Source organism: Orbicella faveolata, unplaced genomic scaffold, assembly GCF_042242905.1.
Source record: "Orbicella faveolata isolate gen_17 unplaced genomic scaffold, um_ofav_v1 contig_2, whole genome shotgun sequence".
NCBI lineage: Eukaryota > Metazoa > Cnidaria > Anthozoa > Scleractinia > Merulinidae > Orbicella > Orbicella faveolata.
In genome coordinates this window covers 5,626,150-5,651,986 of record NW_028301547.1, presented here as the reverse complement: position 1 = coordinate 5,651,986, position 25,837 = coordinate 5,626,150, and the positions used below count along the sequence as shown (strand labels likewise).

Here is a 25,837-nt window from a genome sequence, read left to right as displayed (position 1 = left end):
TTTGACTAAAATTTCGAACAAAAATATAATTGTTTTACCAGAAGAAAAATGGTGCCAATATCAAAAAGGAAGGAAATTATCCTCATCCCAGGTTTCATTTTCGTGTCCATTTTCGAGTTTATATAAAAAAGATAAACAACGACCACAAAACACGAAGCCCACCCTCATCGCATAAGGACGAAAACATGACTCTTGACAGGAGCTTTGTGAGAGGTATTGTATTACAAAGGTCATACTATTTACAGAAGTTTGCGAGTAAATATGAATGCTTAACGAATTCATTGATTCCTAGATTCTCCTGCCGCAGTTTTGAATTTTTTTTTTTTTCGTTTTCCTCTCGCCTTTTTAAGGGCGATTTTGGCGATTTTTTCACCTCCCAAAAAAAAGAAAAGAAAGGAATGTGCTGAAAGAGAACTTGAACATTTCCAAGGCTTTGCAGCGAGTGGCGGGCACCGCCGACACCTGATAAATGTTTGACCTTTTTACTGTATGACAGACTGGTCAATGATGAAAAGAAGAATTCTAATTGGCATCTAATTGGTCCGAAATTTAATATATATATGGGAAGCACATTAACAGATATACTGGGCCTAAGTTATGGGGAAACGAAAAACCGGATCTGCGCCCAAAGTGTTCACGCGCTGACAGACCCACTTCAGTTTCACATCACAAAGTTGGTATTCTCGACGTAAAGAACTCTCTTTCACGAGAGAAACGTTGACAATATGAAATGCCAACAGTACGCTGGTACCTTAGACGCGACTATAGAGGGTTTTGATCAAAACGAAAGAAATGAAAATAAAAAATAAAAGTAGTACTGAACGAAGTGCATGGAAAATGTCCCGCGATCATTCCAGCCGTAAAAACAAAACTTGCAAAATTTGCTTTTTCATGATCAGGCAGATGCAATTTCGATAAGGCCAATTTACATTTTTACTTTAAGAAATGAAATCTAACTTAAAATATGTCTCAAAAAAATTAAAAATCTAAGGGACCAATTTTTCGCCTGCGACGAATTTAGCCATCTGAGACGGAGGATTATAAAAGATCTGATATAAATTCAGCGTGGGATAATTCGTGTCTAGCCAGAAAATCGGGCCAATACTCCAGCTTTAAAAATTTTTCCTCATTGAGTTCTTTTAGTTTTCAATTTAGGCTCCAAAGTAATTAGACAATTACTTTACTTTGGTTTTGGTTTTACTACGGTTTGAGATTGGCTGAGCGTCTAATTGGTAAGTAATTGGTTTTGGTTTTACAGCACTCAATAGACCAATTTCAATATATCAAAGTTCAGCCTAACACAATAGACCTCAGCTAGACGAGGCTCTGGCGAATAAATCCCACAAACTCTGTTGTTATTCCCCAGAGCCTCGTACTGAGGTCTATTGTTTTAGGGTGAATTTTATTAACATATCAAAATTGGTCTGTTAATGACCGCTCTATTGCGATTTATTAGTTTTGGAAAACGCTTTCATTTGCATTTTCAAATTTCAAAGGAAAATGAATATCTATTTTTGTTGTCCTAGTTTTCCTAGCTTTTTTTGAAATTTTCAAAATAGGTACTGTAATTGTACTTAGTTTTGAAACTTGTAACGTTTTATCTGTAATTTATCAAATGGAATAAAGACACTATTTATTTTTTCTAATCAATATTGATCTTGTAACGAAACTCTCGAGGGTCGCTAGTTTGAATTGGGTGCCTTTTCCTCTTTCCTCGGGCATTATTGAACAGGGTCGAGCAACGTAATAAATTACCTACCGAAGCCGAAGGCTGAGGCAAATAATTGATCGGCGAAACACTGACAAATCTTTGGAGATAACGTGCCAAGTTCAATAAAGGTTTGATAATTCGATCACCAAGGTTGTTTTCCTAGTTGAATCATTCTCTGACAGCTAAAGGAAGCAATCTAAGAGCGTGGTTACAATTACACATGAGCAGAACAATATTTTCAGCAGAACACAGCATCATGAGTAGACTATTATTTGTAGGAAGTTATCTGAAGGTCACGTGGTTGTCTTGGCCAATGAAAAGGAAGGGGAAAAAAGCATCGAATGACAACTACCACTAAGAATAGACTCTTTAGATACTGTCGTAATAATCTAATCCTGAAGGGTGATGAGCCAAAATTTAATTAAACCGTTGTTTCGTTATACATGTTTTGTTACATCCGCAGTTTTCGATGTTTTTCATGAAAGCAAACTCATTTTGAGAAACGCTAATAAAAGGCAAAACCATAATATCAAACCGACAACAAGGAGAACACCTGGATCAGTAAAACTCTTAAGAAAATAAGGGAAACAACGGCAGGTGAATTCTTAATGCAAGGAAAAGGGACGGAAACAGAAATACGATAAAATAATAGCTGCAATAACCTCCTGGTGGAACATATCTGTTCCTGTGTGTGAAAGTTTAGTTTTAAACGTGGAAATATCCAGCAAATTTGCAACCCTCAAACGAGGAACACATGCTCACAAAGCGGCTGGAATCGAATTAGCGAATATACTATCAGGAGCCATAATGATATTATTCAACATTCATTTCAATTTCCTTGCAGTGAGAATCAGTCAGCTGCTATCTAGTTTTAGAAAACAGTCCTACGAAAAATACACGCGTTGATTGGTTAAAAATCGCGTTACTACAACTCGATAGAAACACAGACCTAGCACGAGCTGTTGACAAGGGAATTTACATTTTGACAATCATTCATTCATCATTCATTCATTCATTCTGTTTATTTTGCCTTTTTACGTAATGTGCAGAATTCATAAATATTTTAGTGTGAGGCGAGGTGACCTCTAGAAACCATCAGGCTTTTATTTGAGGCCACCTCGTACGTAACAATACGGTCGCGGTGTTGTCTAAAAGAAATAGAAAACAAGCTGTGGAAACACTCGCCTGCAGCTCGGGTTCCCACAGCATTTCTCGTTCTCCCAAACTTCCACTCGTGTTTCTATAACTCGAGAGAGAAACACGGTGCATGTTTTCTATTTCTTAAATAACAAAATAAATGAATAAATAAATAAATGAATAAAAGGCAGAAAAAACTCAATTCAGTTATGGTAGTAATATCATGGGTGACTAATTACTCCTTAATTTTGGCTCGAAATTTCAGTGTTAATTTATAAATTCACATGTGAAATTACAAAATTGCCATGGCAACGTTTGGCGCGAAATTTCTCGATACTGAGAATGCAAAAAGTTGTTCTACACGATAAAAGTTGCTCGAAATACAAGAAGTTGCCAAAAAGTTGCCGAGCAACTTGTGGAAAACCCTAATTATTATGATGTGTCTGAAGTTTGTTTCTCGTTCTGCTTCTCAGGATTTAAACTCATTTTGCGTTTACTGAGCTGCTAAATTTACCAGGTACCCCTTGTCGCCAATGGTAGACTGTATATGAGAAGCATCACTCAGCATTTTCATGCTTTTTTAATGTTTTACCCATTGCAAAAATCCCTTTCTTTCTTGAAATTTTATGATACACTGCGCAACTAGCCCGTTACTAGTTCCTGTTCTTTGTTGACTTCTTTGTCCGAGGGGGGAATGAGTACAAAACACACCGAGGAAGCCTGCAGGAACAGGGCAGGAAGAAAAGTGACATGTCAGCGTATTGCCAGAATATAAAGAATTGCGGGCATTTCCTATTTTAACGACTTATGATGTGATCATAATCAAGACAGCAATGCTAAATGGCGATCGTCGAATTGTCCTTAGTATCTGTTCTTATTTTTCTTGGCCTTGCAACATTGTCGACGGGAAAGCATGCGTTTAAACAAGATAAACTCCCCGCACTGAGACGTTTTCCGTCAACTCTTTGTCATCTCCGTTGTGCTAATGATTCAAACAAGGTAAGGTCATCAAACAGTTTTGAAAAATGCGTAACGGTTTCGTTGGTGTGAATACGCGTGGAGAGATCGAGTTTGTCGAATAATTCACATCTAAGTACTGCAGTAGTGTCGTCTTCACTTGATGTCGCGACTTCAGCCTGCGAAACTTATCATTGATTTTATCACCTGTATGACATAATTAAAACCTATTCGAAACCGTCTTCATCTCTCAGAATTTTCCATACAAGATTTGGAAAACTTGGTTTAAAAATCCAATGCGCGAAAAAAATTGTCGAAAATTATACCAATTCTTCTAGCTCGAGAAGGATATTAAATTTTGTAGTCTTTCCTGTTTGCGCACAAACAGGATGTTTTGAAAATATTACTACGCATTAATTTTAAAATGTACTCAACTTACTCCAACATGGCCATTTTAATGTCTTTTGACTTAGTTTTTAAGGCAATATTAAAGAGTAAAATTTGTTATCGTATAGAATTCAGAATTCAATAGGTATAAAATAACATGCTATACACAACGATGCCGTACATGTATTTGCTAGGAGTGTTTATTTTTGTAAAAGCGAAACACAACTAAAACGTCTTGTTGTTATGTAAATTTTTTTCACTTTCAATTCATTAACGACAACTACATGTCACAATGCCATGACAATCATCAATCCATCTCGTTTCACAGTGACTACAATACCTAATTTCCTACCTTGTCGATTAACATCACTACAGCTTCGAAACCTTCTATCGGCGACTGATCATGATATGATCACCAGACGTTAAACATGTTAATTCACAAGTTGTATTTTTATTGCGTGTTCCGGCAACTAATCTCACTCATATTGCACGGTTTGGAAAACACGACCACTTGCAGCGCTGTCAAGTACTAATCATTCTTATGCCGTGACAAGTTCTGACTGCTAATTTTTTTTGAAGTTTCTTCGGTTGCAGCGACACTTAAAATTTGTATATCGCAGCGACCATTATTCCAAATATTCTTTAGTCCTTCTGCCCCCGTGAAAATTTCATCCACTTAACAATGCCTACTGAGCTTGTTTATCTTTCAAGTCTCACGAACTATGGGTCTCTTTGGGTCTCTGTATTGATTAAATATCAGCTTCCGTAATTTATTAAAACCATTAATTAAACAATATCTACATTTTAGAGTGCATGTATTAAGACACGTACATTTGCATGAGTGTATGCAATTGACCCAAATGTTAGTCGTTAGACCGTATTAGGTAACTTTCAAGTCAGGTGCAAACCCTAATAATACATGTATATATATATACCATATTTGACATAAAAATGCAACCATTTAATTTCAAATGAAGATATACCTTCCATGAAACATGTTACTGTAAAACAGTCAAGTGTCAACATGTGGATGGTCTTTGCTTTGAATATTTAATGAAAAGCAAAGAAAATTAATAATTTTATTTTATTTGCAGTTTGTAAAAAATATATTCCCTCTTCTACATACTGCAGTTGAAACACTGCTGTCTACATCCTTTTCTTTTATACCCTTTAATTTATACTTTATGAAAAGGCCCATTTAGCGAAGGTAGCCCTTTTGGGTGGAGCCTCCTTGCATGATTCATTGCAGGGAGTCCCTACTTTTGTTCTTGGAAGGAGACTAATATGCCTTCTGTCAGTTTAGAGTATAAATGTGTGTACGTAGGTGAATTATTACTTGGCAAACCGGTCAGTGTAACACGCAGAAACAGGGTTATTCAGGCAAATAGTAGAGAAAGTCTGCACTCCATTTATCCTGAATATCACTTCGGTTAGCCTAAAGAACACTCTGCCTAGCCTGCTGACAGTTAGCTCTCAATAATGGAAATTGTAACATGGTACAGTTAAAAAGTCTTCATTCTGCAGTCTATATTTTACCCCTGGTCCACAGTCTGCACTCTGCAATCTTCATTTTACACTGACTGCTTAACAAACTGAAGAATAATGGGGATTACCCTGCACAATCACTAATAAATATCAGTAGTGATGACCCTACTTGTTCCTACAGCACAACAAATGACTTAAATCTGTACTAAATTATTACCACTGAATGGTAGCTGTGAAAACTATAATTTCACAGAAACAATAGCTTAATGATGTCATATATGGTTTGATCCATGCTCTATTTATCATTTCTTTGTATCCATGTCTGTTTTTTTCTGGTTAACACCTAGTATATGATGCAGTTATTTTGAGCTAGAGTCTGAACCTAAAATGTCGTTGTCAACTATGGTATTTTTCTAGGCCATTTCTGAACAAGAGTGTATTCGAAGCTGCCAGGGAAAATTGACATTGTCATTAGGTAATGTATGCAGGAAAATGTTATGTTGCAATGTTCTGCAGAATACAAGTTAACATATGAAAGGTCATAATTAATTATATGTTCTGCTGGTTTGCATTTTGTAAACTCTTATTACACTGTCTGCTAATGAATTCTTGTTGGCTATTAAAAGTTGCATGTATGTTTTACCAGAACGTGTCACTATACATCACCAAATATTTCATCAATTTTTATGATGAACAAGACTATCTTTAAATTGAAGAGAGCCCCAAAATAACAGAAACTTTGCAAAACAGAGAACTAGGGAAGAGGTATTAGTAAGAGGTATTATTACCCAATCCATCCCCCTTGTAAGGTCTAATAAGGTTTTAAAAAGAATAGAACTTTTGTAGGATTACAAGTTCTTTCTTTAGCTTAGTCTTACAGATGCAGCATATTGGCTGTCATGTACAGTAATGCTTTGAAGTAGTAATGTTGCCAGTAGTAAATATGTTGCCTAACTCTGTATTTATTCTGTAGAACAAAGCAAAAGTCATGACTTCAGCAAAAGAAAGATAAAAAGGCATTTCATCAGACGTCAGCGAAGTGTTAATAATGTGAATGCATTGGATGGTAAGTTGCCAACTTAGGTCACAGGTTTGCTTATGTTAAACCCATTGTTTAAATGTTTCAACTAAAGCATTAAGGGGGTTCCTTCTTAACTACCAACTGGTCATGAATTATTAGTGAATATACATGTACATATGAAATATGAAATATTTGAGCTGCAGAGAAAGATATCAAGACATGATTACAGTGTAATCATCACAATTACAGTTACACACAACTTAAGCATTTGTGAAATTAAGCCTGAAAAAAAAATTCTTCAAACCAACATACACTTGTACCTTCAAAGACCTAATCCCTAAATTTTAGCCTTTGTAGAGGGGAAATGGCAAAGATCTTTGTGGTATTAAGGCTATCTCAGACCAAGCTGGACCAAAATGGTCAGAAACATAACCTCCAAAATAACATACTGGCCCCAGTTGTCCGAAGGCTAGATAACGCTGACCAGACAAATCACCATTCAGTGGATAAGTGTTAACAAAACAAACCACGCTATCCACTGGATGGTGATTTCTTGTGTGGATGGTGTTATCCACCTTCATGCACCTGTTGTCATACTTAACAAAATGGCTACCAAGCAGAAGGGAACCTATTGTGTTTGGTTTTGCAATGAATATTATTACCTCGTGATTTGATGGTCAGCTTTAAATAGTTAGTATACTAAATATAATTCAACAGCTAAAAGCATAACTTGTATTTTGCAAATTTACCCCAAATGTAAAGTACTGTTCAGTTAAATCCATGATTAATTTTTGAAAGTTACTTACTGAAAGATCTGTTACCTTCTCAGAATGTCAGTCCTTAGCCCAAGCTTCTCATCATAAGGCAAAGAATCTGTTGGTAAATTTGACAGGAGAAAAATGGCTATATATTAAATGGGATGCCATAGACCCTTCAAAAACAGGTAAATAAAAGTTTAATGGTACGTACAGAGGTATTAATTATGCAAATTGGCAAAGTACATGAGGGGGGCGTGGTTGCCTACTAGAAACTGAAAAACTGTGCAAAAAATCATCCTAAATGGCAGTACGTGAATAAAAGCCCTTATTGACAAGGCTCTCAATTGGTAGTCTTCAGATTAATCTCTCTTTCTGTTTTATTTTTAATTTTTATATATCTAAACTTGTTTTACTTTCTGAAGTTCTTTCTTCCTATTCTCTTGTTAGGACAAAACTCATCATATGATAAAATGATTTTAGGTAATTTTTGTTTAAAGAAGAAACACCACATTGATTCTGAAGTTTCTTTTTGATTGCCTTTGTCAGAATTTTCATTTGTGAAGGCACAATGGCAGCTGTATTTTACAACTACAGTAGCCAACAAACATTCTCTCCTTTGCTGTTATTCCATGTGAACGGAACGAGTGAGCACAATGCTATTCCCATTAATGAAAAGGGGAGACAACTTGCAATCGAGATAGAAACTCAGTGGTCCACAGTCTTATGTCAAAGTCCAAAAGACATAATCCCAGTGGCGTGATATTTGAGAAATGACCTCCTGCTTTGATGTTATCTTTGGTTTTTTGTGGTCTGCTTCGCAGCCGTTATGACCAATTACTTCTTTGTAAGTCTCTCCTGATAACACAACCCTGTTACGGCTGTTAAAGAGAGTAGGCTTGTCATGCTCTTCTCTAAAAGAAAGTCAAGGTAGGAGGCAGGGAGCAGGGATGGTGCAGTGGTGAGAGCCCTTGCCTCCAACCAATGTGGCCCGGGTTCGATTCTGATGATGTGGATTGAGCTTGCTATTGGTTCTCACCTTGGTCTGAGGGTTTTTTTCCGGGTTCTCCAGTTTTCCTCCTCCCACAAAAAACAACGCTCCATATTCCAATTCGACCAGGATAGAGGACCCGCATGAAAACCAGCTGCTTAAAAGCTGACGTGGCTTCCTCTCTAAATATAGTAATTTCTTTTTACAAGAGGTTCCTTAGAATTACAGTTATGGCATGTAATTGCAGAGTGTAACATCCTCGGCAAAACCAGAAAGACGGTAAAATGCATTGGACAGAAAAGTGCAAAGAACTGCCAGTATTGTTGGCAAAGACCAAAACCAAAGAGTAGATTAGCGTACAAGACACCAAAAGCAAAAAACTACAGAATGATGTTATCTATGTTACCTAAAACCTATGTTACCTAATTCACTAATTTCAGTCTATCTATACCTTTATCTTTCTGGTGATAACCTACTCATGATCAATTGTAGCAATTCAACTCCCAAATACTGGCATTTCAAAATAACACTCCAACTGAATGGAATAAAGCTACCATTGTGGACCTATTTTTGGTTTGGTGGGCGGATGACTTGCCTGGGCCCTTGCCCGTCAGGCAAATGAGAAAGAAAATTTGCTTGCCCGGCATAAACATCTACTTCTCCAAGACGAGCCCTGTATTGGGTGTGTTTCAACTGTTTGATGCTGCACTAAGATGCAGAGGAAGCAGCCGGAAAAAGAGACATAAAGACACTCTATAACACCACAACCAAACTCAGTGGTCTTAGAAAGACCATAGACCACCCAATTAGAGACAAAACTGGAAGCCTGCTCACCAAACTGAACAGTCAACTTGAAGAAGGGCATGATCGCTTTGCAACAGTACTTTTAAGTACTGTAGGGATGCAACTATAGATCCCCAAACCACAGCCTAGCCAACAATAATTTTTTACTAATTAACACAGACAATCAATATACTTCATAATCTGTTCAATACTATCTGGACATCTGAAGAGATTCTGGAAGACTAGCTAAATGGGTTACTAGTCAAACTGCCATAAAAGAGGAACACCAACTGTTGTAAGAACTGAAGAGGAATTACTCTGCTGTCTATCCCAAGCAAAGTAAGAAGAATGAAGAATGAAGGTACTTGTTGATGGAAAACTACGCAAGGAGGAGGCAGGCTATCAAAGTGGAAAATCTTGCATGGGCCAAATTGCAACCCTTCACATCATTATTGGCGTACTCACTGCCCATCATGCCCACTGGCACACAGGCCAACAAAGGACCTCCACAGCTGTCTGTCCTCAGCCAGCTTTTGGATGGAACTCCAGCTGTGGCCCAAGCCCCTCATCTCTGTTTCGACAGTGCATCGCCATGTACTTTAGGTCTGCCTAGCTTGCATAAAATTCTCCAACTGTTGTGAAAGTATTCAAAAACAAATTCAGCCAAGTTGTAGAAAAATCTTTTATCTTGGTTTTGTGGAAGCAAAGAAATTTAGAGATTTGAGTGAATATTCAGATTGTGTTCAAAATGTTTGGGCAAAGAGTTGCCTCCTTTGTCAATGTTATATGTAAACCAAAAACATTTTTGCAGAGCGCAAAAAGGCCCAGGTTCGAGTTAATGCTACAGTGTTTTGCAGGACTTGTAGGTAGCGGTTTTCCAACAAGATTGTGTGCTCCCTGTGATGCCACCATTCAGGAGTAGTTTCGTCCTGATCAGCCATATGCTGAAGAGGTTGAAGAGTTTAAGACCAGAGGAACAGATGGTGGCATAATAGCTAGAAGAAAGAAAGCACAGCAAGCTTTTGCTAGGATCAGCTCAGTTTGGAGAAGCAAAGACCTGTGCACGGCTACCAAAATCAGAATTTTGAACACCAAAGTAAAGGCAGTTTTATTGTGCAGCTCAGAGACATAGAGAGTGACGACAACATCAACAAAGAAAGAACAAACTTTCATCAACAAGTGTTTGAGGAGAATTCCAAGGGTACAGTTTGGCCTAAGGTGATCCCCAACTGAGATTTATGGATAAGAACCAATCAATGGACTGGTCATGCACTAAGGCATGGCGAGAGGAACATACATGTAGCATGCTACATGATGGATGGGAACCCACACGGTACACAGAAACATGGCAGACCTAGAATTACGTGGCACAGAAGCATCCAGAAAGCTCTGATGGAGGCCAACTTCAGTTGGTGCAAGGCCAGAAGCGTGGCTCAAGACCCACAGATGTGGAAGGCAACTATATGGCTGCACCATGCCCCCATGGGACAAAGAGGACCAGATGAAGATGATGATACAGTGCTTATATAGGGGTGGCTTTTATTTACAATTTGTCATTTTTTTTTAAGATACATTTGTGCTACTTATAATTTATTGATAGCATTTGTTTCTTTGTTTTGTTCAAAAACAAGAACAAGAGTATCATAAATCTAAGAATGTTGTAACAACTTTGAGATCCATTGAGATAAACTGTTCACATTTTTACTTTAAACTCTTCAATTTAGCATATCCCTGTAAGTAAACAATTCAGAGTAAGCGTCACGTTCCAGGTACTGAGTGCTTATTTGATGATGGCACTTATTTCGGACTGGTGCCTATTAATATTTTTGTTTCAAAGTAAGGTGCTTATTTGGTGGTGACACTAATTAACTAAGGGCAGCACTCTTTTGAGAAAATATAGTACGTTAATAGTGTTTTTCTTTTCCAGATTTCAATTGGACAAGCTATGCATTAATCTACCATGACGATAGCATTGACAGACCAAACTGTATAGTTGTTCCAAAGGTCAGTTTACAAATAGCAAATTGTTTAAGGGGGAGTGGGGAACATATACTACAAGTCATCTAATATATTGATCCAGGAAATGCTGTCGCCCATCAAACATGAAAGGACTGGTTATTTTCTTTTCATTTGTTCAAATAACTAAGGTCTTCAACAGTTCTGAAAGAGACTGAGAATGAGAATAAGAATAAGAATGAGAATGCAAATTCAAGCTATACAACCTTTTTTAATATGCACAATGCCTCTAGGCAGGTCATTTCAAAATACAGTCCAACCTGTATTAAGTGGACACCCTCTATTAAGCGGACAGCAGTGCAAGTCTCATTTTTCTTTTTCCACATTCACTGTAAAAAATACCTGCATTCAACAGACACCTCTATTAAGCGGACGCAGACACCTTAAACTTGACTTTTATGGTCATTTCTATTGTTAGAAACCTGTATCAAACGGACACTGCAAAAATAATGCACGATTTTTTGTCCACGTTTTAGTAGATCGGTCATTTAAGTTTGCCAACAAACTGAGCTGTCACAGAAATGCAATAATGCAGTTTTGTTTTTATGTTTTACAGAACTTTTGTTCTTGTTTAATTTTTGTTTAATTTTGTGAACCTTCACATGATTCGATCAATATAGATACCATTACTGTATACGTTTTACCTCATATACTTGTCATTGTTTATGGAAATACGGTATTTCAGAGTTATCAACCATTCACGAGAATGCTTTTTGACCCTTTCAAAGTCTTGACTGGACTAAGTTTGAGTGATTTTGGAAAACAAGAATCGCGTCAATGTGTATGGTTACTCGAGTGAAGCGACGGTTAATTTGACCCAGCTATAAATGGGAACAAATAAAAATTTAAAATTTCAGTGGTTTCGCTAACCTTTGTTTCATCTTTGAGTAAACTAGCCACTCGATTTATTTTAACAAATAATTGCAGACCCTTGAGCCCAGTGATCCTGTGATCTAAAGACCCTGGAAAGATTGCCGATGATAAATGCAAATGTTTGATAATTTTGGAAATTATTAGCTGTGGCAAACGGTAAACACCTCAATTTTCCGCGGTTCCTTCCCAAATAAATTTGCACTTGATTCACATATGACAAAAATGTAATGGAGGATTTCCATTTTCATTTTTGCTTTTTGTTGTTATCACAATAACGTAATGAAATAGTGAAAGCACTGATTTTGATCATTTGCGCTTGAGTGATTCAACAGCCGCCAGTCTCGTCAGCCCGGCACATTGCATTGGTTTGTGAAGATAGTTTTTGCACGTTAAAAATATCCCAAACTCTCTTCGCTAGTGTTTAAATAACTTGTGACAGCAATTATCTAATTTCTTGTATAACCGAAATGGAGGATTTTTTTAAAATCTTTTTAAATGAAAGAAGTTTGTTCTGTGACTGTGGTTTCTGTGGTTGAAGATCTCACTCAATATAACGCAATAAACATTTCAGACATATTTTAAGTGTTCATGGTTTTTTTGAGTTTGACAGTAAGTTTACCCACAACTTCTTGAACTATCTGATTTTTCAAACCACTTCTTGTTTCCCTTGGAGGTTCGAAAAATCAGGGTTCTGGTGTTTATTATTGAGTAGTGAATTTCTTGGCGTTGGGCACAATTCAACTTTTTGGGTTCTCTCTGTTTTGAAAATACTGGCTACAGAAAAATGAAGGGCCCCTTATTTGGTCCTGGGTGACTAAGAAATCAAGGATACTGTTCTGGTATGTAATACTTTTTTCCTGAAATTTATCTTCAGAACCAAACAGATTATCTGCTGAAGCAAGTTGGTGACCAGAAACTCCCATATTCCTTCCATGTTGCAGTATGTATATTACCTCTAGCTACCAAGGCCCTGTTGAAATATATAACTTACAGTAAATGTGTAAACTGGTGATTTCACGTCGCTGACATTCAGAGGCAAAAATTTAGGCCTTTTGTCAAATCTTCACAGAGCTAACTGAGGTGCTCAAACTTATGCATTAAAATACTTTAGCATCCCTTAGTACATGTATACAATTGTGCTGCTGGTGTTTGTTTCAATAAGGGAAATTGGAATTGCAATTTTTTTCTTTTTTGATGTCACATGTGGAATTGCCAGCACATATTACATCCCTCTGGGGTTAACTACTGTGCTATTATTAAATTACTAGGTAGTTTAAGGTTCTCTGTAACACTTCAAATGTTTACCTGCAAATGCAACTGTCTCACAAGACCTAAGAAAAGTAGACCTTTGTCAGGACATTCAATTTAAAAATTTTCTAGTACATAGGAGTTTCTCTGCTTGCGTTTGAAGATCTAATCTGCCACCGATGGGTGAAGTCTGCCAGCTACTATACCCAGACTATCAGAACTGCAAGGGATACTCATGATTTCAAGTGGTTAGGATGATCCTATGGAGAAAATAATTAAACCCCCAAAAAATCCCCAGGGTTTTCAACAAAACCCCCAAAATTATTCAACTAAAAATTAACCCCAAGAAAATCCCAGGACAAAACGGATGCAATGTAATGCGAAGCCGTTGTAAAAATATTACAGTCTGTACATGTACATGTAAATAACAACTGTAGAACCAGTTTGGTTGTACTTTATGTGCAGAACTACATGGTCGGGACACTACCACAAGTCTTGAGATTGTTTGCAATACAAGTTTTACCCAAAAAATTCCCTTCTTAAATCAAGCCACTCCCCCCCAAAAAAATTTATTTGTCAAATTTTCTTACCCATTGAAATCCCAGAATAATTTGAAAAAAATTTGGAACCCAAAAATTGCTTTGATCATCCCTGTCACTTGAAATCCATGGTAAAACCATTCCCCAACCAAATGTAACCCCGAACTTTTAGATGTGTGACATGTGACACTTGAGGGCTCTCTGAATCTGAAAAAAGTTGAAATCTTTCAGTTATATCTTTCTGTCCTGATATACTTCAAGTTACCAACAAAGGCTAATTCCTCCATAATCACTGTAAACATGCAGAACACGTGACAAAAAGACAAACAAATGGAAGCTCACTGCAAGTGTGTAATGCCTGGCACTATTTGTATTGTTGTACCCAGGTTCAGCGTGCCACTGAGCGTAACTGTTGACAGAAAATGTCAATTGACTATCGATTGAGATGTCAATGGAGGGTCAATCAGGGGTATCGATCAACACTATGAATGCCTTTAGTACACATTATCCCTAATGTGTCCCTGAATCCCTAACCTACAATGGGCAACAAAAGTGGCGAGACACTTTGCACTAAATTCAATTTTCGAGCGTCTTGGAAACATTTCCCTCCGTTTCCACCTTTCCCCCCTAACAATGTTGCTTTTTCTTCTTCTCGGACTGCAGACTACAGCACCTACACAACATTGAATTGGGGGGCCAGGGCTATCAGAGAATTAATGCTAGAAGCAAATAAAATAGAATAAGAACTTACATATCAAAAAGCGTCATTTGCTAAAAGTGTCTTGCCTACTTTGGTCGCCCATTGTAGCTCTTACAATCCTATAGTGCAAGGGCTGCACCACCATAGTAATAATCTGTATTGATGACCAGTGAATTTATACAGGGCTACAATAAAATTAATAAGCAGTAACAAAATCATGAAGTTTAAACTGTAAAAAATGCACAATAATTTGTCAATTTTCCATGGGAGTTCCCCCTCCCCTTCCCCACTGACGTGACTGGTTTAAAGTACAAAAATTGACAATAACTTTTCTCTAATTGCAACTTTTTGTAGGTTGTTGTAAATCCCTACGGTCAAAGTGAAATCAAACTTCAAAGGTTTACTATAGGTAATAATAAAACGTCATTGCTTTGATGTAATAATAATTATTGTAGCATAATATACTTGGATATGATTTGAATAGTTATTTTATGTAAAGGCGATTTATTAGGGGAATCCAAGAAATCTAAGGTGGAAAGTTTTGAAATTTTGAATGCTATTTAGCATTATGACTCAGTTAAAGGATATCATAAAATTGAACCAAAACAAATTTAGCAAACTCCTCCAGATCACAAACCATATGAAAAATGTGGCTTGAAATATGACATGAGGTGAACCAAACGTTAAATCTAAAATCTACCCAAATTGATGTTAATAATGGGTGAATGTCAATATGTAACTGAAGTTGGATTAAAAAAAATTAACAGCAACAAAACTCTTAAATTCTGCTATTCTCCATTTCTTGACTTTGATGTAAGTGTATTATAAATATAGGCAAACATTTCAAAATTTGTCTGCACATGTGTACACACTGTTATAGGATGTCAGGATACTTTGAATCAATTTGACAAACTTATCTTTCAAGTCCAGTCACCCTCAGTAATTAAAAATGAATTTTTGTCATAATTTCAAGATAGGTGAAACAAAGATTTAACCAGACATTATCTCCATATAATACATGTGGCAGAATGATAGCTGATGGTTCAATTTGGCCAAGCTGTTCAGAAGAAAATTGTAATTATTATTTCCCCTCTGCTAATAAATTCTTACAATTGTGTTTATAGGTACTCCAAAAACTTTCATCATTCCAACTGTTCCTACTAAAGGTAATCAAAATCTTTTAAATAAAATGTGTCTTATGATTTATGTTCCCTCCTTCATATCAAAACGTGCGAATACCATTGGGTAATTCCAGAAAATATTCATACCATACCACGGGCGGCATCTTGGAATTCCAAGGGAGAGGGGGGGTTCTTGGACTTGAATTCTGAAGACATGGGAGGTAACGCAGTTTGGAATTCCAAATGCATGGGAGGGTTCAGCTCTGAATTTCCAGAGGGGGGAGACAAAGAAAGCTTCAGTTGAAATCGCTGATCTGAAAACTTTTCCAGTTTGTAAATCATCAAGCATGAACCGACTGTTGAAGCAGGATAAAGATCAATCAGGTAGGTGCTAGCGATCATGTGGAAAAGTGAGCTAATGGATAGTATGGCGAGCTCCACATCAAAGAGGCCTTAAGGTGGATGAATTAGTCAATAGATTAAATAATTAAAATACAAAACAAGTCTGTGTTTCTTTCCGATCTAAAATTGTCAATCTGTGAGAAAAACTCACCCCAGTCTCTCGTTTCCAAATGGAACACTTGACAGATTTGCAGGCGGCATTACTAGTGATCAGCAGTTCATCGATGAACACAATTTTCAATATGGCAGGAGATAGCACATCATGAACTTCACTTTTGTCTTCCACTGGTATCAATATGATAGTGAACTGAAAACATAAAGTTTTATTTGGTGGTATGCAACTTCAAGATAGCACTTAGAAGAGAAAGCTACGGTGCACTTTATTAAATGTTCACAAACTTGGGTTGCTTGTTTGCTTGACCGAAAATTGTGAGAAGATTTTTCTTGGAGGGGGAAAAAAAGCGCAAGTTTCCTGTTCAGTGGAAGTTTTATGCGGTCAAACAGAAATTCCACATGGTCTGAAAAAAAAATCGGAAATTCTGGAGGGGAGGAGGGGTTGACAATTTTGGAATTCAGAAAGCATTGGGGGGGGGGGGGTAGAGTATTTTGGATTTTCTGAAGGCAAGGGGAGGGGTGGGGCGGGGTTAAAATGTTCATGCTGCTTGTGGTAGGGTATGGATATTTTCTGGAATCACCCATTGATGTTATTGGATCCATGAGACTCTACTGAACTTGTGGTCATATATTTTTCACACTTTTTTACAGTGTACATTGTTCTCTAGCTAGCAGTCATCCCATTACTTGTTTGCTCAGTCTTGCCACTCAACTTTTCACTTGCTGAATGCTCGACTGACTAAAAAGGGAATGCTAGTGCTAGTCTAATTAGTGACTGGACCATGATGTTATCTTATGACAAAGGGGATTAAGAAACAAGAATTAAGTCACAACTGTATGTGTATGCCCTTCTGATATTAATATTACTGTAAAACTTGTCAGCTGATATACTGACCAGATGAAAAGTGGTACTTTTTGTAATAAATTATTATTAACACTCAGGGCAGCTATAATTTATATCATTAAATCTAATGTGTAACTGACTTGTTATCACTGTTTTATGAAAGTGCCCTTCTTCTGTTATCTAACTCAGTGCAATAAAAAGCTTGCCTGATTTGAATTCTGCTTCCATGGTAAGCTGGATTTCCAGCCATATAGTAAGCCTGTGATCCTTGCCCCATGCCATTGCTGGGAGGAGGATGACAGCCCGTCTCTCAAAATGGCTGGAAATCGAGCCTACTTCAATGAAAGCTGTTGTGCAACTTTTTAATTTATTTTACTTGTACCATGGAACCCTGCCTTACATGACTTCATTAATACAGTCACCTCATTATTACAGCCAATCCTTTTTGTCAAGGCAAAATGCCCATACATTTCTTATAGGAAAACTCCGTTAATCTGGCCACCTTTGTTAATATGGCCAATGGCCTTATTCTGAAATCCCAACCTGTTGAATCCTCCATGATTTTAACCCGTTAATATGGCCTTTTGAACGACTCATGTTCATCTTTCCATTGTTAATATTGTAGGTACGGATTGAAGTTTCAACTTTGTTATGAATTATACCTGCATTTAGAATGCTTATTAAAGAACAGTTGTTTAGAAGGGCAATTGTGATGTCTATCAAGACATCACTTAGAAATATAGACCGTTAATACAACCACCCCATCAATACAGTCAAATTTACATGGCCAGCTGGTAACTGTATTAACATGGGTCCATTGTATGTATCCTTGCTTGGAATGTGTTTTATTTTTATTAATTTTGTCTTTGTTATGCTAGACACTGCAAGATTCATAGGTTCCATTGTGGGAGGGTTGATAGCTGGAGTGGTACTGCTGGTGATTTTGTATTGTGCACTTAAATGGAGAAGGAAAACTCTGTGTCCAGGTAAGCTGTACATGTAAATATTAAGTTGAAAAGTAATGAAGATTTAACACCATTAATTAATTTAAAGCCATGGACATTATTTTGTGGCACAGTAAGTTAAACACGGAGCAAGCCAATACATCAAGGCTGAGGTGTTCAGCCTGCCAATCATAAATCCCAACAGGCGTCCAGTGGGCAAATTTGATTGGTTAACTGACTCAAGTGTCATTTTGGTGAGCTATAGCTTCCCACAAAATTGGTGAGCTTTACAAACCATGAGCATAACAGAAAGTTTAATGAGTTCTTCTCCTGCATTATGAATCCCGAGAAATTTGGTAAAAGCGTTTAGAAATTGTTTTTCAAGGTTGCCATGTAGGAATCCGATATATCAGAGATTTCGTTAATTTTGTTTGTAAACAGTCTTTGATACATGTAGCTGACATATCACATTTCACGAGTGCAATGTAAGTGTGTTTAAGTTGCACACTTCAGTAATTAATGTTTGCCTGAACTATAAATTAAGGGAAGAGTAGATTAAAAAAACTGTGATGGCTCGCTTGGAGGGAGTGCAAGCACACCAGTAAATAATTGTCAGTTTTATATGTGAGATAGTATGCATGAACTGTTTTGGAACTTGTTCATTTAGTTTTTAATACGTTTTTTTAATTACCTTATTATTTATCCATTTATTTATTTATTTGTTTGTTTGTTTGTTTGTTTATTGTGGGAGGCATGGTGGCCTCATGGTTAGTGTACTCGATTCTGGGGCAAGCAGTCTGGGTTCAAGCCCTGGCCGGGGACATTGTGTTGTATTTTCGGGCAAAACACTTTACTCTCACAGTGTCTCTCTCCACCCAGGTGTATAATTGTATACCGGCAAATTTAGTGCTGGGGGTAACCCCGCGATGGACTAGCATCCCATCCAGTGGGAGTAGAAATACTCCTAGTTGCTTCATGCTACTGAAATCGGGATAATCTCCGGCCAGATGAACCTCTTGGCTCGTATGCAGACTTAAACAGCCTTTTGTTTATTTATTATTTAAATATTTATTTATGTTTACATTTAGGTACCATTTAGCATAATTTCTTGCTGGAATGCTGATGCTATATTTTCATTCCATTGTTCATGTGCAGTCCCCAAGTCTGAACAGATACTCATACACAACCCAATGAAAATCATTGAAAATCCTGACCTCAAGGGGGGTCTCAAAAGTTAAATTTCTTAAAGGAAAGTATGCAGCGTAACTAAATTTCTAGAGGTAGGGGTGGTGCGAGTTTGAAACCAAAATCCCTCCCTGGAAGGAAATTCCCAGAATTATAGCATATGGCCATTATTGTCACTATTGTCGTTATTGCCATTGTCATTGTTATTATTGTAATCATTTTTACTCTTTTTAAATTAATCACAGATGGTATGCGAATGCCCCCGCCTCTACCACAAGGACATATAAAGGAAATCACCAAGGGTAAGTTGAATATGGCAAATCCTGATCATAAACTAACCAATAATTTATTTGCAAGACTCCTTCCGTTCTGATTATAGTTTAATCCATCTATCGATGAGAAATTATTCTGGCTATACACCCCCCCCCCCCCCCCCTCCCCACCTGCAATGATTAAGGGTATTTTTAAACCTACCTACTTCCTTTTTTCCTTAGGAATATTGTCAGACCATTGTGTATGCTCAAATAAAAGATAATGGGTTAATATTGATGCAAGCAAAGTGAAGCAACTGAAAGCCTTTGACAAACAGTATGTCTCTCGAACTTATCATCAAAGGTATCGCGACCTCACCCCCTCTGGATGTGAGCCAACTGTACCCCCGGATACATCTTTTACCAAATCGCAATCGCTCCCCATCCCCCTTTCCATTAGCTGACATTAGGACGTGTATACCAATAGTTTTATTTTAGGCTAAAAAAAACGTACAGCTTTCCCTTGCTCGACACATAGCGCTTGAAAAACCCGTCTCAGAAAATCGCGCACATATCTTGCTGTTAAGTATGTGTGTCCAAACCGAGCATGCTTACTTACCAAGTTCGTTTGCATCGCTGCCGCTCATTCACGAGTTTGGAAATTATCCTGAATCTCCCTTCAACTCTTCCTCTCGACACTTCGTCAGTTTGGACCTTCAATTCTTCACTGTTGTTATTGTCCCAAACGTCACGGTGAAAAAAGTATTTCTTTTTAGAAGTCATCGAGACGGCGAGTGTTCAAGCTGTTGATGCCTTTCGTTTTGTTGATGAGTGGGGCCCGGCCGCGACACGTATTTCCCGCGCTTTTCACTCACGTGTTCAGGAGGGTGGTCCACGTGCTGATCACGTGCAAGCGCTTAACATGAGCATGTATAATGAAATGAATGAACTTCTAGGGTACTTACCATTTACATGGGAAAACCGGAAATTCCAGTTGGAAAATCAAATGGTTCGCGCCATTCCGTGTGGGAAGCTTCAGAAAATATGGGCTGTGATTTGGGTTGATGCTATTTTTCTGCTCTTATAAGTCTCTCTAGCTGATGTGGATATACTTTATAGCGATTCCCTCTCCCGGAATGTTCAATTTAATTGTTTAATGTTTATGCCTGAAATTTCCAACCGGATGGTTTTTGTAAATGGTAAGCACCCCCAGTCTTCTGTAATAGGCGATCTGCATGATGGCGTCATTTGACTACAACTACCAGAATCCTTCACTTTTTCTGTTTCTTATGCTAATCAGGGCAATTGTCATTTAAACCCCACTGGGAATTCAAAATTTACATAATGTAAATAGTTGTAGTCAAATGACGACAATTTGCAAATCTGCTATTTTCAAGCATTTTGCCGCACGGGGATTATCTGTTACTGTGCCGAGAAGATTGGTACGATTCTCATAAAGACTCGCTAATTTACTTTTGGTAGCTCAACATGCCAAGGAAGGACGCTTATTGCAGAAGGGCGCTTATTAGGGACTGCACCCTCCCTCCCACTTTTTTCTTTGAACATTTACATCTGAATAAACTTGTCTCCTCGTAGAACGATACTACAGTTGCTACTACCCAGAGAGTGAAGAATTCCGAGAGAGGGTAGCCTCGATTGTGAACTACTTTCGCCAGAACGGTTACAACGTCATCATGGACCGAATGGTGTCCGAAGAAATTACTTCCCAGGGCCCAACACGGTGGGGAGAGAATCAAATAAGAAAGGCAAAGAAGGTGTTGATATTCTTGTCTCCTGGTTTGGTGAACCTCGCCATGGATAGTCGAGAGGATTCGCAATGCCAGGTATAATTTTTCCTTCTTTGTTGCTGTGCTTGTTGACGGGAAATTTTAACGTGAATGAGCCTTGTCCCAACCTCGTGTCCAGGGTCTCTCATTTCCTCGGAAGATGAGGGAACCTGGGAAGGAGTTGACCTTGTCCCAATGATTCTTGGCTTTCGAAGGTCCGTCAAAAGCTTTCTAACATGGCGTCGAAAACGATGAGGGACAAGTTCACATAACATAGAAATTCGGAGATATTTAGTTGAAAAGCACGTGTGTGTCTGGTTCACAGGGAAGGGAAACTCGTGTAGCAGCAGTGATCAGAGCGCTCGCCATCCCAGTGCCATATGTGTGCATATTTGGGTTGATTTTGTTGTTGGCACCCGCCTTGTTCCCGGGGTTTTTATCTGGGTTCTCTGGTACTCCAAATTCCAGTACGTTCGACCAGGCTATGTGGCTTCCTCTCTAAATATTTTAATTTACTTTAACCTGGTGAAATTGGAAATAGTTTCTCTTGCATTTAACTGTCAAAATTACTCTCGTAATGGAAAAAGGTTAGACCTAGCCATTTGCAAAACACGCGTGAATTATGAATTTCCTTCACATGGCGCCTTTTTCGCAAGCGAAGGGGAGAACTAGTGCCACTAGATCAAAATGCGCAATTAAAACTAGTTTAATAACATCTGATCTTTACAATAAACCTGAACTTTATTTGTTCTTGTACTATATGGTATTATTTTCAGTGTTGTCTGATTTTTAATAGAAATACGATGTATCTTTTTAGGATGTTAACCGTGTATGGATTGAGCTTGAAGTGCTTCGAGATATTTACACTAAAAATCGCTCGGCCGCCCAGATGGTGTGCATAGCTTTGCCCGATGTACCGGTAACATTCGAAGTCCTTCCGCTGTGGGCAAAAGTCAGCTACAAATGGCCTGATGATGCTCTGGAAATCTTGAAGCGTTTAAACGACAGACCAATGATATTGCCTGTTTAGGAGTGAGATGTGAATTTCTGAGTGATGCATCACAGTTACTAGTTACATTTTCTCGGCATTGCATTGCCCGGGATTGGGGGAGGGGGTGGGGCGACTCCCACATTAAAGGACGGGGGTGCTCATTGGAAATTTTGTAAAGAACCCCTAAGAGATACCAAAATCTTGTTTTGTGGGCGTGGCTTGAAATCTTTTTCCACCCCTAAGAGATACGAATTCTAAACAACACATTATCTCCTGTCATATTTATTTCGGCTCAATACCCTAAAATGTACCGTAAAAGCTCCAGCAGTGGCGGGTATTTGAGGTTGAACACCCTAAGAGGTAGCAAAACCGTTTTTTAACCCCTTAAAGGTGCGTCGAACACCCCCGTCCTTTTTATATGGGAGTGCCCCAAAGTGCATTGCGTTATTGTCACATTACATTGCGTTTCCACAGCTCTCAGTAGATTTTGCAGATCCAGCTAGATTTCAGGAGGGTCTATTATAGAGGGTCGTTCATTCTACAAACCGCCTTATTTTGTTCCTTGGAAACCGCAGACCGCTTTCTGTTTCTCCTAAAAACCGAAACCGCTTTACTAGTAGGACGATCGATTTCTTTTTTTTTTTTTTTTTCACAGTACTTAAATTCTTTACGAAATGTTAGCTCAATAATCGTATTTCACCTCACAAAGACCAGAAGATCTTAAGACCAGAACGAATTGTTTCTTACTCCATTCAGGAACCAGTGAACAAAAAGGTGTTGACGTCTAATGGGCTGTTCACAACACGAAAATCGCTTCAGATGTTTATAACGAAGCGTGTAAGAGTACACGTTTTGAGCGCTTTATGTTTGAATGATCGCCACAAAAACACGCAGAAATTAACGGCGAGCTGAATTTATGACTTCCCGCAACCGCGCGATAATTTCTCAATCGTAAACCGGCAGATAAATGTTAATGTATCGCAAACAGGCACTCAAAATTGGCTTAAACCGCCAGAGTATAATAGACCCTCTGTCAGCTGTTATTCAAAATGAAAACCCACGCTATTTCTCAGCTGATGAATCAAAATTCTACAGTCTAAAACAGTTTTGAAGGGAATTTCCTCATTAGCTTCTGTTGACCCAATGTAAAGTAGTTCTAGCAATTTATTTCAGTTATTTATCGAGGAGAAATTTTCATGAAGGGTTAGCAAAAGCAACTGATTCAGGGGTCGAGAGACAAAACAAAAGTTCACGTAACCTGTATAAAATGTCATTTCATTCATTATTTAACACAGGGTCTTTGTTGTTTCAATAATTAGGGAAATATTCCTTTACTCATTCATGGCTTGCTTTAAGCAACTAGGTATGAATTTATGAATTACAATTATTTATAAGTGATACTGTGAGGAAAGCTAGATCAAGTTTTCCGCAGGCATTCATCAACCAGGTGTTCGTGTATGTTCAGTATGAATTTCATAGAAAAGATTATTTAATATTTATATAAAAAAAAATAGTGAGTTTTCTTTTTAACTTTCTTTAAAGTAAGTCAGAGATACACCCACCCAGGTGTATAAATGGGTACCGGCGAATTTAATGCCGGGGGGTAACCCTGCGATGAATTAGCACTCCATCCAGGGTAGGAGTAGAAATACTCCTGGTTGCTTCATGCCACTGAAACCGAGATAAGCTCCGGTCTGATGAGCCACTCGGCTGGTATGCAGACTTAAGCTACATATCTGTACATTTTCGGCTTTAAGCCTTCTTAAACGCAAACTATTTATGAACTTTATTACAGTGTAAATTAGAAAGTTAAGGGAGCCTTGTGTAGTTTCACCTGTAGTTCCCTATAGGCAATATACTTAAGCTTGACACAGCAGTCAAACGTATACTGCGGGCTCTCTTCAGAGTTCCCGCCAAACCTGCCGCTATCAGATGTCCCAAGTTTGCAAATTAACCTGCATTCAAGCCAAAAACGTAAGCCATTTACTGGAAGCTGTAAAAGCTTTTTTTGCGGAATCCTCATAAAAAGTTAAGAGCAAATTTAATGTCGTCTTGTGTTTTCGTTTTCAACTCTAAGTAAACTAATAACGTTTTGTAAAACAACTTACCCCTTTGCCCTGGGCCGGAGCTAGTAACAGGTAAACCGAGGTATTGCCTCAGTCACTATTTTTGTTTTGGTTTATTTTTGTTGGTTATAGTCATCATAAACACCCTAAATACCCAGAAAGAGAATTCAACCATGGACCTTCCCTCAGTCATAATCTTTTCATGGAAATTGCCTCTGTCTTTTTTTTTTTTTCTGGCCACGGCCCTGTTTGCTTACTGTTTTATGAACCATTTTAGCTTGCGCATGGTTGTGTGTGGTTGTTTAGCTACTTTTTTTGTGGCACTTATGTGAAATGAATGTTCTCAAAAGATCAAAGTACAGGATAAACTACTGAGCTTGCTTTGATTGACTTGTTTTGTTCTTGCTCAAAGGGCGGACCTCTGGATTCTAAAGTCTTTCGCTGAAGAGTAACTTCAAGTAAACTGAAACCACATATGAGCTAAGCTATGTGAACACATATACATTTGCCCGGCGGTAGTTGGCGGTAGTTGGCGGTAGTTTAATGCCATCTGAGGTGAGGATTACAATCAAGTATTGAAAAAAGGAAAAATACAGGAAATACATGATAATAAGTAAAGGCAGGCAGTGCAAACACTTGCCTGAAATATAACACAAATATTCAAAAATGTATGTAGAAAAAACAGTTCACAATATATGTGACAATGTATATGTGTTCTCTATGAAGTGACCAATAACAGTAACGCTGTTGAGAAAACGGTGACAAAGAATGCGTGAGACCCCGTCTAATAGTGAGTACAAAAAATTTGCTTTCAAGTATAAATAACAAAATAGAACAAAGACCAAAACCATCAGCCACGCGGCCGAGACAAAAGAAATATCTCGCCTGAAACGAGGACAAGTCGCCATCCGGCGAAACGTACCCTACTTTAATGTGATCAAAGACAATTACGAGAACACTATATGAGCAGACCACGTAGGGGACCCTAATAGGGAATTATTGTTGCGCCCTTGACGCACGGTCAAGGCACCTTCGAAAAACTCGTAATCAACCACAAATCCCCCAAAATTCCGAACTAAGACAGGCCAAAAGGGGGAAGAAGGCCAATATGGTAGAACTAATGTGCCCTGGGCCTTAGAGTGAGACATAAACTTAAGCACCTTCGACAGGAGAACGACTGGTGGCACCACCCACCAATTTAATTTCGCCTTGCCACGCTTGAAAAAATGCGTCCACGCCAGATGAACCTGGATTCCAGAACCTAGAAAAGAATCTCGGAACTTTGCAAAACGTGGAAAAACAGTCAACAATATGGGGACCCCATCGATTGTCCAGTTAATAATAAAATAGTCCGCTTCCTCGTTCAGGGAGCGCGGGATCCAATCGATCTCCAAATTGATCCCGTGGTTGGAACAAAAGAATATGTCAGAAGCTCATAAATGCAGATCGAAATGCATGCTACCAACCTGCACAATTCTAGCCGCCTGTTGGTTGTCGGTAAACCATTTTACCCGGGAACTGGAAAGAAA

At 38.2% G+C, this 25,837-nt stretch overlaps 1 protein-coding gene across 1 annotated transcript; it reads left to right on the top strand.

The window, feature by feature from the left end:
* Positions 1-3,542: 3,542 nt before the first annotated feature.
* On the top strand, positions 3,543-24,287 carry LOC110044559 (uncharacterized). The gene is made up of 12 exons (XM_089289764.1): positions 3,543-3,847; positions 6,095-6,152; positions 6,651-6,743; positions 7,528-7,641; positions 11,155-11,231; positions 12,991-13,056; positions 14,958-15,012; positions 15,728-15,769; positions 17,963-18,070; positions 19,459-19,515; positions 21,061-21,308; positions 22,069-24,287. Exons 1-12 carry the CDS (start codon positions 3,689-3,691, stop codon positions 22,279-22,281), a joined length of 1,290 nt encoding a protein of 429 aa, XP_089145890.1. The 5' UTR covers positions 3,543-3,688; the 3' UTR covers positions 22,282-24,287.
* Positions 24,288-25,837: the final 1,550 nt, after the last annotated feature.

Bases quoted from the DNA above. Each gene is read 5' to 3' on its own strand.
- LOC110044559 (XM_089289764.1), top strand. From the start codon at position 3,689: ATGGCGATCGTCGAATTGTCCTTAGTATCTGTTCTTATTTTTCTTGGC. The intron at 3,848-6,094 runs GTAAGGTCATCA...GTATTTTTCTAG, and splicing joins GTGCTAATGATTCAAACAAG to GCCATTTCTGAACAAGAGTG. The intron at 11,232-12,990 runs GTCAGTTTACAA...ATTTATCTTCAG, and splicing joins ACTGTATAGTTGTTCCAAAG to AACCAAACAGATTATCTGCT.